The 13,332-nt window shown below is 34.4% G+C and overlaps 1 protein-coding gene across 1 annotated transcript in view; it reads left to right on the plus strand.

The window, feature by feature from the left end:
• Positions 1-13,332, plus strand: part of LOC127861856 (trifunctional enzyme subunit beta, mitochondrial-like) — a 38,467-nt gene that overhangs the window by 22,597 nt on the left and 2,538 nt on the right. Inside the window, exons 12-13 of the mRNA XM_052400572.1 lie at positions 666-753; positions 2,550-2,624. Coding sequence (XP_052256532.1) covers positions 666-753; positions 2,550-2,624 — 163 coding nt within the window. The remainder of the gene's footprint in view (positions 1-665; positions 754-2,549; positions 2,625-13,332) is intronic.

Below are 13,332 nucleotides of genomic sequence, written 5' to 3' on the forward strand. Positions count from 1 at the left end.
AAAACATCCAAATAAACAAACACAAATCCAAGGCTTTGTTCTGCCCCAAGCTCCTTTGGAAATATTAGACTTCTATTGTAGTTTTGTCAAAAATTTGTACTCTTATTGTTTATATATTTAACATAAATAGTGATCTATACAGAGATAAACTGTTAAACCTCAATTTTAGTTTAAATGACAAAACTTAAAAATATTTGTAAATAAAAATTATATATGAACAATTATGTAAATAAACATTAATGAATATACCCTGCACCCACATGTATAGAAATTTAGAGTTCTTAGCATGAAACTGATTTGAACATTTTAATGAAAAATGATATAAGGTAGTTAAACCATCAGATCTTAATGTATGAGACTTTCACTAGGAAAATGGATCTTAATGCATGTTTATAAAGTGTGGTCCCATATTATCCCCTAATAAGGGACAACACTCTCTCCCTAGACTGGATTTACGTTTTGAAGAGACTTATTTTACACAAACAATTCCATAAACGTGGTAAGTGGCGTCCTTGATTAGCCTGTGCATACAGAACAGGCTAATCTGGGACAACTCTGTTGCACATTGATTAAGCCCCGTTTTCCAAGAGCGCTGCTTACATTGAGCTTGTTCTCACGTATTAAAGTATCAGTTTGCTGCGTAACACTTGTTGTTTCACTTGTAGACCAGCCTATGCTACCCCCAAGGTGCTGGACAAGGCCGGACTCAGTCTGGCAGACATTGATGTCTTTGAGTACCATGAAGCATTCGCAGTAAGTGTCACAACTCTTGGACTTGGCTTTACATGTGTTGAACTTTGCTTTAACCATTTCAGTGCGGGAACCGAATTTTAAAGGCCTTTGCAAACAGTTTGGATCCAGATGAGACGCCACAGATGTGGCGTCTCATCAGGATCCAAACTGTTTGCTATTCTGATAGTATTCTTTGAAAAAAATCGAAGAAAATCCTAATTTTAGAACTTCAGCAGACGACAATTTAGCAGACGACAAATTTCCCAGCATGCAAAGTGTTAACCCTTTCCTGCCTAGAAACAAGGTCAAATGGCTATATGTAAACAGCATAAAACCAGAACAGCCTTTGAGTAACTCACAGGCTCTTCGGGTTTTACCCTGTGTGCTGCTCACCAGTAATTCAGTATCTAAGGGTTTGAATTGAACCCTTTCAAACTTTCAACTAGTTAGAAAGGTCTACACACTGGTGAAAGTGCTTATCTGAGTGGTGAAGGGTTAAAGGGATTTTGTTTTTGTTCTTGGATGACCATCATGTATTGTTTTTCACTGATTCTGGCCTTTCCTGATACTGGTTTTTATTATATACATGTTTAATGCTTTTAACAAAATACAGGTGGTATCAATCGTTGAAATAAAAAATCCCGTATTACGCTACTCGCTGTTTCCAATTCCGTATTACCATACTAGCCGGACTACCTCGACCCATTTAATGACCTCACATTACACGCACCAAAAATAGAAATATTTTATGTTACGAAATATATTACGTAGTACATCGTGTGACGTCATTTCTGTGACAGAACACAATAGTTTTATCTAAACTCTGTAAGGACATGTCGGACGTGGTGTTTTTTAACAGTAAACAATGTGTTAAAAAACGTATTTTGGAGTGTGTGTTTATCATGCATAAATGTATATTTCGATAGGAATACAATAAAATAGTGTGGTTTAAACTAAGTTTCGATAAAGACATGGAAGATATAAGTGGAAGTGCATATCGTTTAAACATTTTTGTTATAAACATCGGATTAAAGTTGTCAACTTAATTGTTATAAAAATTGGATTAACGATGGCATTAAGGTAAGCTTGTCGGAAACCTGTGTTTTCCCGGTTTGAATGTTATCACGTTAATTTACATAAACTGTATTCAGCCGCGTCTTAAATAAACTATGGCGTACCGTTTTAGTCATTGTTTTGTCAGTTTTGTTAAAGTAAAAAATACATTTGTTAACTGTTTTGGTTAGTTGTTGTATATAATAAAAGGAATATTACGCTAGTCAATTGTTCCAAGAGTTTGTATCACTCTCGTGGCTTGTGCTATTTCGCATCACACTCGAGGCTCCGCCTCTCTTGTGATACGTCATCCCACAAGCCACTCGAGTGATACAAACTCTTGGAATAATTGACTAGCGTGATATTCCGTATGTCAATCTATTTGGCTGCAGAACTTGCTTTTGGGAAATTTCTACTCTTGTTGAAGTAACCAGTATTTATTTAGCGCATTCTGAGAAAATTGAGCTTAATGTCTGCACAGGTTAATCAGAGACGACACTTAACACTTTTATTAAAGTCTCTTTTAAACAAACAACAAGTTTAGGTAGAAGGTGTCATCCCTGATTAGCCCGAGTGTGCCAACTGCACAGGCTTATTTGGGACGACACTTTATGCACCTGCATTTCACTCAGTTTTCCCAGAAAGAGGCTCAATTAAATCAAATGATTGCAGCACTTATGCATTTTTTAAATGTATTGATTCGAATTCTTCATCTGTGTATGTAAACTGTCCATCATAAAGTGTCATAATGGTTTCTTTTATAGGGACAGATCCTTGCAAATTTGACAGCTTTGGAATCAGATGAATTTGCAAAGAAATTCTTGGGAAAATCTGCAAAAGTAAGTAAAAATGTTAAGTGCAATATTAGGTGTTCTTTTGTCATGTTGTTTGTATGTTTAATTTTGTTTGTTTGTCTGCATGGAGTTCTTTTGGTTTTAAACAATATTTGAGGAATACATATATCACAGTGGTCAGTTACCTCTTTCAGTGCTGGAACCGAATTATGAAGGCCTTTGCAAACAGTTTGGATCTAGATGAGACGCCACAGAAAGTGGCGTCTCATCAGGATCCAAATTGTTTGCTATTCTGATAGTATTCTTTGAAAAAAAAATGAAAAAAATGCTAAGTTTAGAAATTCAGCAGACGACATTTAAGCAGACGACAAATTTCCCAGCATGTAAAGGGTTAACCTACTCACACTTTTCCATGGTTAGCTGGCTGACCAATCTTAGGTGCTCATACTTATTCTGTTGAATGACAACTGCCCTACTTTAATCAGAGTAAGGCGAGAATGGCTGTTGAACTATTGTTCAAACTAACCCTCATACAAGTTACCGTATGTAGACTGCTGGAAATTGAACCTGCAAGAGTGGATATGTAGTTCTGTAGCCAGCCCGGCCGAATAAGACTGATTGTTAAACCAACTGATGCGGGCATCCTGTTAAATTAGTTAGAATAAAATTGCAACATGTTTTTTTATTGTATCCAATGCATTTTCGTCTTGGCCAATTTCTGTCAGAAATTATTAGACATTTACTACAAGTCAGTATTGATTGGAATCATAAGAATCTTTTTGCGTATAGTCAGTCTGTCTGACGATTTGTAAGCCAGTCCCTTTGGTTAATTTTTCTTTAAATGTGTCAACACTCTCACTTTCTTATGCATTGATGTGTAAAGAAATAATTTTGCCCAATCATTTACCTATATGAGAATATGTGAAGTGCAGTAACCAGTTGAAAATCGGATGGTCATGAATAATTTAAGTATTACTCAGACATTCCCAAAAGTATTTTAAGTCCACAGGACATCCGGTCCGGTAGTCTTAGATAACTTGCAGGACCGGACTGGGATTCATAGGACCGAAACATCAATGTACAAACATATATATCGTATTTATATATTTGCGAAGTTAAGTGTTATGTCGTTCGGCAACAACTCAGATGCTCCATTAATACTAAGTGTTGGTTGTTTTCCTAAGTCGATAAGTTGTATGGTCACATATTTGTTTTCTTAATTCCAGGGGTGTCAATTGACCCAAATTTGAAATCTGGAAAATTAAGCTAAGGGTCTGGGACCGCAGGACCCCAACGAGTCCCTATGGGGGACACCCCCGTGACCTAGCTTATTATACTTTTTTTGTAGTATTTCTAGTTGAAATTTCTGGTGACTACAATGTGAAATATTATAAACCATACCATCCGTATCACCGCATGTGTATCGTCATTGTATAAAAATGTTATAAAGAACGTCGAAATAAATTAAAATTGACGGATCATACTGTATCCGAATACGACAGTCCGAAAACATGTACATGTTTTGCACATATAATAAAATGTGCTTTATACATATCGTTTGAATGTAGAAACTGTAAACGAGTAACCAGTAACCTAGTAAATATGTAATCAATATATAATTCGGTTAACATATTGCTTTACAATATGCTACTGCAGTGCTTAACATTGCTATAAATTGATCACTTAAAATTTAAAGATGGCGGACATTAGCAGCATTTCGCAGAATCGTAAGATTTTTTGGAAAGTAGCGAAGAGGTTTCGTCAGTTACTGTTCATTCTTTGCCAGCCGCTTACCAATTAGAAATCGATAAATAAAAGACCGGATGAAATTGGTATCAAGCGCAAATTTCCGGAATGCCCAGGAATATTCGTTCTCAAATGATCGCACACTGGAACGAATTTTATAAAATAAATCAACTTTTCTTCTTGAATTATTTCCCGGACATTCGGACCGGCAACATGGCATTTTCAATCGGACCTGTCTTTAAAACGTCGGTCAGGTCCGACGGTCCGACACTTTTGGGAATGTCTGATTACTGTGTAGTATAACTACTAATGACCCTTTTAAGGGTCAAGTAATCACCCATGCTTCTAGGTTAAAGGTCACAGTTTAAAGTTAGAGATTAAATGTTCGTATTTTGCTCCTTGTTATATTATTCAAATACTGGAAAAAGGATATTAATAGTTATCAAAATTTTCATTCCAAGACAATGACAGGGTGTTGCTCACATGTCACATGCTGACAAAGAATAAGGTCAAATGGTTCAATAGTTTCTGCTTGTCTTCCTTCTCTTTGAATCCTCCCCCCTGTTTCTTTGGTATGTGGGTCTTCTTAGTAGTTTAAACCTATTTATTTTAGCTTGATTGCATTGAAAGTACTACTAATTATTTGAAATGCTCTTGAGTCATTTCCTGGGACTAGAACCAGTACTTGTTGTCTATGGGGGAGATCTAAAGAATGCTTTTACAGTGGGATCAAACCCATAACTTCTCGGTCACTAGGTGGACAACATATCAACTTCGCAACAGCAACCTTAAATTAGTCTTACAAGTAAAGCGAGCCTAGTTCTGGGGTGACTGGGCTTAATGTATTTGCCTTAAGTGTTGTCCCTGATTAGCCTGTTCAATCTGAACAGGCTAATCAGGGACAACACTTTGCTCCTCAACTTGATTTTGGTTATGAAGAGACTTTCTTTAACTGAAAAAAAGTGTTTTGTATATTCTAACACACCTTCAAGGGACCTTTTCACAGATTTTGCAATGTATTCAAGTTTGTCATTGAATGCTTTAAATTGATAAATGTAAACATTGGAACTTAATTGTTCCAGTCAAAAACAAGATTAAAAAATACAGAAAAAAACCAAACTTGTCCTCAATATAACCATATCAACAGAACTCTCCAAATTATTAAATCGTTTTGCATTTATAACACTATACAGGGGTGGCGAAATCTCAAAAAACTATACTTGTCCACGGACAACCATTTAGGAAATTTAGATTGTCCGTTGCTGAACTACACTTGTCCGTTTGTGTTTATATAAATTATACATGCATATTTTGATTAATTTAATATAATGTGGAATATATCAAAATGAGTATGATTTGCTTGTTTTGTTTATAGTTGTATTTCAATGGTATATTCAATATAGCAGCATATTATAAACAATATAAACACTTTCTCAAACGTTTAATCTTGCAAAGCTATTGTTATTAAAACATGTGTTGAACATAAGTACATCGTAATCTTAACAAACTAAACTAGTCCAATATGTGGACCTCATAAAACTGAGGCTGTGCACCGCTACTGGTAGCAATTTGATTATCATCAACTGGTAACAATTGAAAATCTGTGAGCCAAGTTTCTTGAAAAGTTTTGGTGCGTTTACTTAGATCATATTTTTTTATCATAATCTTTCTTAGTTTTTTTGGGAGGTGGACTGCTCAAAGCTTCGGGTTTCTGCTCCGTTTTTGAAGATTTAAAAAAACACTAAATGTTCAATTTTTACCATTAAAGTCGTCTTAAATAACTAGGTAGACCGTGTTTTCTTTATCTTAGTTTGATACTTTTCATTTCATCTGATTGTAAAAATAAAGAAACCAGTCTGTACACTGCCTAACAATCGGGCCGAATGTCGAAAATGCGGCATGCTCCCGGTCTCTTATAGAATAAGGGAGATCACTGCGCAGGAGAGTGCCCGTATGTTAGCTTGATTGCTCCGCAAATAGCACTGACTATGTTATCGCGTGTCAACATCCGGTTTTGTAAAACTTAATTACGGCTTTAATACAGGCTTTTTCCGCTCCATTTTGGGAAAACGCCACACTGGAATTTTGGGAATTTCGCGTCGTGAAAACCCTCATTTTGAAAAAAAATTAATCGCAAAATTGGCTCAATTGGGAAAATTTTCGCATGTAAATAGTGTTTTTTTATATTTCAAAGAAGCCGTAAACTGGTAAATAACGACTATTTGGATAACTTATTATTAAAATTTTACAAAATATTATAAACATGTGTGATAAGTTCAGGTTTTTTAATCTGAATTTGGGGAAAAGGCTTGGTCTTTTTTGAGGTGAAAAAAATCGCGCGCGAAGCGCCGGATTTTGTGGAAAATAAGGAAAGTCTTAAATAATCATTAACATATTTTACAGTTTTTAAAACAAATTCAAGGCAACAGATAATTTAATTATGCAATACTTTCAATTTTCTACACCGGATCAGGTCAACTTATATATTTATATATTTTATGGGTAAAAAAAAAAAAAAAAAATTTTTTTTTTTTTTTTTAAATTGGGAATTTTTTTTTTTCAATTGGGAAAAAAACAACCAGATTTGCATTGGGAATGGGGCCGAATTTCGGACCCGTGGCATAGGGCGGAAAAAGCCTGTAATACAATGTATTTTTGTGTATACCTGGACCCGACTTTTAAAAAACTTGTTGTCCACGGACAACTTAATTGAAAACAATCAGTTGCCCAGATAAGCAAATGTACAACTCGGGCAACTCGGACATTTGATTTCGCCACCCGTGCTATAAGTTTCAGGTTTTTAAATCGTCAAAAGATGCCTATAATGGACATTTTCAAGCATTGTTAATGTTGAGAATTACTTCCTCCTTGCAAATATTATAACTACAACGAACAATTGCAAATCTGAAGCAATTTTTTTTTATTTTGTCAATTTACCAAAACGTGAAAAGGTCTCTTTAAGCCCAGGTAACATACCCTAAAACAATGCCTCAATTACCCTCAATGTCGAATTATTATCTGTTAAATATCGCAATGACATGGTCTCTAAATTCAAGTGTTACATGGGATTACGGGGATAATTTGTTGGTGCAGTGTACCAGAATAGCAACAAACAGTCCAATGAGTGGCATGCATTTTGTCGTGTATTATTGTAATTATAGAAGGGGTTTTATTGATGACAGTTTGACACAACTCCAGTTAAGCTCATGACAATCAATAAGAAATAAAGTGATTCTGTCAGTCCATTATGTTTGCTCCAGAAAAAAATGCCATTATCAACAGTCAAGTAAAATATTTTAAGTGAAGAATTAACAGACTATTTTGCTTATATTGCAATTTAATTACTTCCATGTGTATTCTAATTGTAAAAACACATTGTATTATCCCTATAAACATGTTCAGCAAGGTGTTCATATACCTAAAAATAGCAACAATTGATTTTCCACACCAATTGAGCTTTTAAGTTAGATGCAAAATGTATTACAATATAATCAAGGAATTGGACACACTGAAATGTCAAAACTGGTTGCCCTCCCTAAGTATGATGTCACAACTTCTTGAGTATATTTCTGGCATCAGACTTTTTACATTTACTTTTGTTTTGTTGAATTTGAAATTTGTGTGTGAGCAGACCTACGAAAAGCATCGAAAATTGGTGTCCTACGAATAATAATGGTTTCACAGTATTCTACCTGGAATATTAAGAGTTTGCACTTATGTAATCAAGATCAGATATAGAATGATGCTAGCTTTTTTGTAATCGGGATGTAAAACAACATATTTACTGGCTATGTTGGCTGTATTGTTTTTCTGTAGTAGTGGTGTGTACTTTAGGGAAAATCCTTGGAACTAATGGCAGCTCTTTTTGCACCCCCTGCTATAAAGTGGATGGTGTTAAACTGGAATCAACAAGGGCTTCTTTACATGTCAGTGTGCTATGCAAACTTGTTGTACTAAGTACTTTTATACTTTTCAACATAGAAAAAGGACATTGCAAAATGTATGCCTCTTGTTTGACTTTCCATAATATGTTATTACAACTTTCCTTGAATGGTACATAAAAGGAGATGTAGTATAGGGGGAGGTGGTATTCATCTCTGCTGGGTTCAGTTCAGTTTGTAAATGTTTGTGTCAAACAGCATCTGTCAACAAAGGCTGCTATGGGTTTTTAAAAAGTGACCACAGGAACAGAAAGTATTGCTCAAAACTCACTTCTATTGAACAAACATACTATAACTTTTGCCATTGAAAGAGATCACTCTGAGGACAGTAAAATTTCGGTGCTGATTAACTGCAAAGATTATCAACAAATTCTTTCCATACTTATTCCATTTTTTGTTAGATTAAAAGCAATTATTTCCCATGTAACAAAGTGAATTGCATATTTTGTGTTTTCTACGGAAATGATAACCCTGATATGAATTTATGTAGATAACAGTATAAAGTCGTTCAATAGGATCTTTATTTTTGTCATATCTTAGAGTCAACGTGCATATATTCAATTTGGCAATTACAACAGCAGTAAGTGTTTTCATTTATCGGATAAAGAGCACATTAATTTATAAATATATCTCTAAAGAAATGTATTATTTATTTTCCTTTTTCTTCAAAAGATAACTCAGTTGCTCTTAAACAGTAAAATTATGTTTCTATTACAAATATATACAGGATAAATATACTTGAAGATGATCAAAATAGTCTTTTTGTTAAATTTATGAATAACAGAAACATGTTTTAAGACATTTTTTTTTGCACACTTTGATAAAAAAAACACAACATGCTAGTATGCCATGAGAAGAGAACAGGCTCTTTGAACCAGTTGCTTACATGTAATTATTGGTACCTGATATGTTTGGCCTATTTAAAGTTCAATGTATTTTAGTCCTTTAGTGAACTTGATATTCATTTAAGCAGTCCAATGCACTTTATAACTATGAGTCTATATGTTCTTTACTGTGACAATGTGTACTTGAGACAATCAATGCTGATGGCTGTACTTTATGACGTTCTTTGTCTTAAAGTAGATCTGTACTTATACCACAGAGTTAATAGTACACCTGTTGTGCCGTTAAATTGCACTTTAAATGGAATGAATGATAACCTGCTCAGAGCATTGTGAACTTTTACATGCACTTTATAGCTTGGCATGTACTACTACAAGTACTCCAGTTATAGATTTAGGATGAAGTACTAAACCTTCTGTAGTTTAAAAGCACTTTGGTGTATAAAAGTACCAAGGCCAAGTTTGTTTAAGTGCTGAAGAGTTATGCTTCTTTTTTATATCAAAAAGAATATCTTTAAAGCAAGTAGGCAATGTTTGTAAATTTAAACTTAAGCAGTAATATGTGCTTGTCATGGAGCTTTGTTTGAGCTTATGATAAAAATGCGTCCCTTATATTTGCAATGTATGTGTGAACTTCGAGAAAATAAGCATCATGTTATGTTTTATTTTGATCTGTGTTTCATAACTGTTTGTTTTGTGTGAGCTAAAAATGTAACATGTATCCATAGTTTATTTTAATATTTGGAATGTAAAGGTTGATTATTTAACCATTAATTATTTTTTTTTAATATTGTTCTTTGTATTTTTTCCTTTATACATGTATAACCAATCATTGTCTTGTATAGCAAAATTTGTAGAATTGAAAATTTTTAATACAATGTTCTCTAAAACATTTATCACTGGGCATTTACTTTGTTATTAAACTGACAATTTGTTGAATTTCTCAGTGATAATAATTACATTAAAAATATTATTGCGCATGTCCTATGAGAATTACAAGGCCTGTAATATTAAAACAAAAAGCCTGCCAAACACGCTTTGATTTGCAAACGGCATTTTTTTATCTAATACAGTAGCCTTAAGACAATGTTTAAGTGTATGTCACATCATGGACTTAATGTAGCATGCTGTATTGGGAACATTGGCTGTGTCTTGGTTATTTATGGATGATGTCATTTTCTACATGAATTCACAGCAAGTGCAGTAAATCTATATTCGGGTTGAGTTCAAATGTAGAATGGAATATTCCTTGCAAGTATTGGATGTTCTTCAAAATGGAATGTTCCAAAGTTTCTTGATGTCTTGAACGGCTCTTTTTATTCAGCTAACATAAGAAGAAATACATGGTTTGCATTGCGCTTCTTCTGTCAGAGCTTTACCATATAAATTTCACTATCAACATATTGATAGACAATATCTAAACATATGGATTAGTGGCATATCTCGTTTGTGCATACTTTGGGATTTTCATATGAGTGAAACAAATGTAAAGGTCAAGATTGTGCTTATAATAAATAAATGTGTAAATATGTCATAAAGAAAAAAACGGCTGTGCAATTTAAATTCAGTAATACAAAATTAACTGTTTTAAATGAATGTTTATATACCATAACGTTTTTCAGTTGCAACATTTTACATTAATTCAATAAGGATGTATGTACCAATTGTTAGCAACGTCATGGACAGAAATAAAGGCTGGTGTAAAGATTTTTAGCTCATCTATTTTAAAAAAATTATTATGAGCTATCGTCATCACCTTGGCGTCGGGGTCAGGGTCGGCGTCAGCGTCCGGTTAAGTTTTGTGTTTACGTCCACTTTTCTCATAAAGTATCAAAGCTATTGCATTAAAACTTGGTACACTTACTTACTATCATGAGGGGACTGGGCAGGCAAAGTTAGATAACTCTGGTGTGCATTTTGACAGAATTACGGTATGTGCCCTTTTTATACTTAGAAAATTAAAAATTTGGTTAAGTTTTGTGTTTAGGTCCACTTTTCTCATAAAGCATCAAAGCTATTGCATTCAAACTTGGTACACTTACTTACTATCATGAGGGGACTGGGCAGGCAAAGTTAGATAACTCTGGCGTGCATTTTGAAAGAATGATGTGCCCTTTTTATACTTAGAAAATTGAAAAGGTCCACTTTATTCCTAAAGTATCAAAGCTATTGCTTTCATACTTGCGACTCTTACTAACTATCATAAGGGGACTGTGTATGCAAAGTTATGTAACTCTGACTGGCATTTTGACAGAATTATGGCCCCTTTACAATTCAACATTTTCGTTAAGTTTTGTGTTTTAGGCCGCTTTACTCCTAAAGTATCATAGCTATTGCTTTCAAACTTGGAACACTCACAAACTATCATAAGGGGACTGTACGGAACAAGTTGCATAAATCTGGTTGTCATTTTGACAGAATTATGGCCCTTTTTTGACTTAGTAACTTTGAATGTACGGTTAAATTTTGTGTTTACATCCACTTTACTTGTTAAGTATCAAGGCTATTGATTTCAAACTTCAAATACTTTCATACTATCATGAGGGTACTGTACCTGGCAAGTTGAATTTTACCTTGACCTTTGAATGACCTTGACTCTCAAGGTCAAATAATTAAATTTTGCAAAAATTGCCATGACTTTGTTATTTATGATCAGATTTGAATGAAACTTTGACAAAAACAACTCTTACATGACATACAACAATAGACTCCACCCAAACCATCCCCCATGCCCCCCCCCGAATCTCTCCCCCCCCCCCCCCAAAAAAAAACAACATTTTTTTTTCATTTTTTTTAAAAGATCATTTTATAAACAACCACACTATACCCCCCCAACCCCCCCCCCCCCCCAATTTTTTTTGAAACATGTTTAAAAAACAATAATATTTATTTTTATTTTTTATTATTTTATTTTTGAAAGACTGTCCAACTATCCCACCCAAGAATCCCCCCCCCCCAAATTTTTTTTTTATATTTTTACTTTGTTTTTGCATTTTTATTTCTTATTTTTGGAAGATAATGTAATAAGTGACCACACCCCCACACTATACACTCCTCTCCACCCCGCCCATCCATCTTTTTTGATTGAAGTATTGAGATAGTTCCCTTCACCTTTAAAAAGAAAAATAGATGAGCGGTCTGCACCCGCAAGGCAGTGCTCTTGTTTTGGATGGTTACCAAACTTTTATTAGTCCCCTACCGGTTTCGCCGCAGGGGACTTATGGTTTGCGCTCGGTGTGTCCGTCAGTCCGTCAGTTTGTCACACTTTTCTGGATCCTGCGATAACTTTAAAAGTTCTTAATATTTTTTCATGAAACTTGGAACATTGATAGATGGCAATATGGACATTATGCTAGTCAATTCATTTTGTTCCTAAGTCTTAAATTCTGGTTGCTATGGCAACAAATAGACTAGAAAAACTGCTGTAAATGGTGGTTTTCTGGATCCTGCGATAACTTTAAAAGTTCTTAATTTTTTTTCATGCAACTTGGAACATGGATAGATGGCAATATGGACATTATGCACGTCATTTCATTTTGTTCCTACGTCAAAAAATCTGGTTGCTATGGCAACAAATAGACTAGAAATACTGCTGAAAATGGTGGTTTTCTGGATCCTGCAATAACTTTAAAAGTTCTTAATATTTTTTCATGAGACTTGGAACATGGATAGATGGCAATATGGACATTATTCACGTTATTTCATTTTGTTCCTACATCAAAAATTCTGGTTGCTATGGCAACAAATAGACTAGAAATACTGCTGAAAATGGTGGTTTTCTGGATCCTGCGATAACTTTGAAAGTTCTTAATATATTTTCATGAAACTTGGAACATGGATAGATGGCAATATGAACATTATGCACGTCATTTCATTTTGTTCCTACGTTAAAAATTCTGGTTGGTATTGCAACAAATAAAAAAAATAGTCTGACAATGGTGGAATTTCTAACAATGGTGGAGCCGGTAGGTTCTGTTCAGGTTTTATGCTGTTTGCTGCTCATCAGTAACTAAGGGTTGGAAATGAAGCCTTTAAACTTGAATTTTGTAAGAAAGGCATTTAATTAATTGTAACTTTCTAAAGGACTACAAATGCGTAAAAATACGTATCTAAGTAGAAAAGCGATAAAACTGTATGTCTAAGAAAACAGATATTTGACAACCATCCACAAAGATCTTCGCATAAACATCCCGTCAAGAGAATGGCTTTGATTGCATGGAGAGT

Source organism: Dreissena polymorpha, chromosome 16 (assembly GCF_020536995.1).
Source record: "Dreissena polymorpha isolate Duluth1 chromosome 16, UMN_Dpol_1.0, whole genome shotgun sequence".
In the NCBI taxonomy this organism is placed as follows: Eukaryota; Metazoa; Mollusca; class Bivalvia; order Myida; family Dreissenidae; genus Dreissena; species Dreissena polymorpha.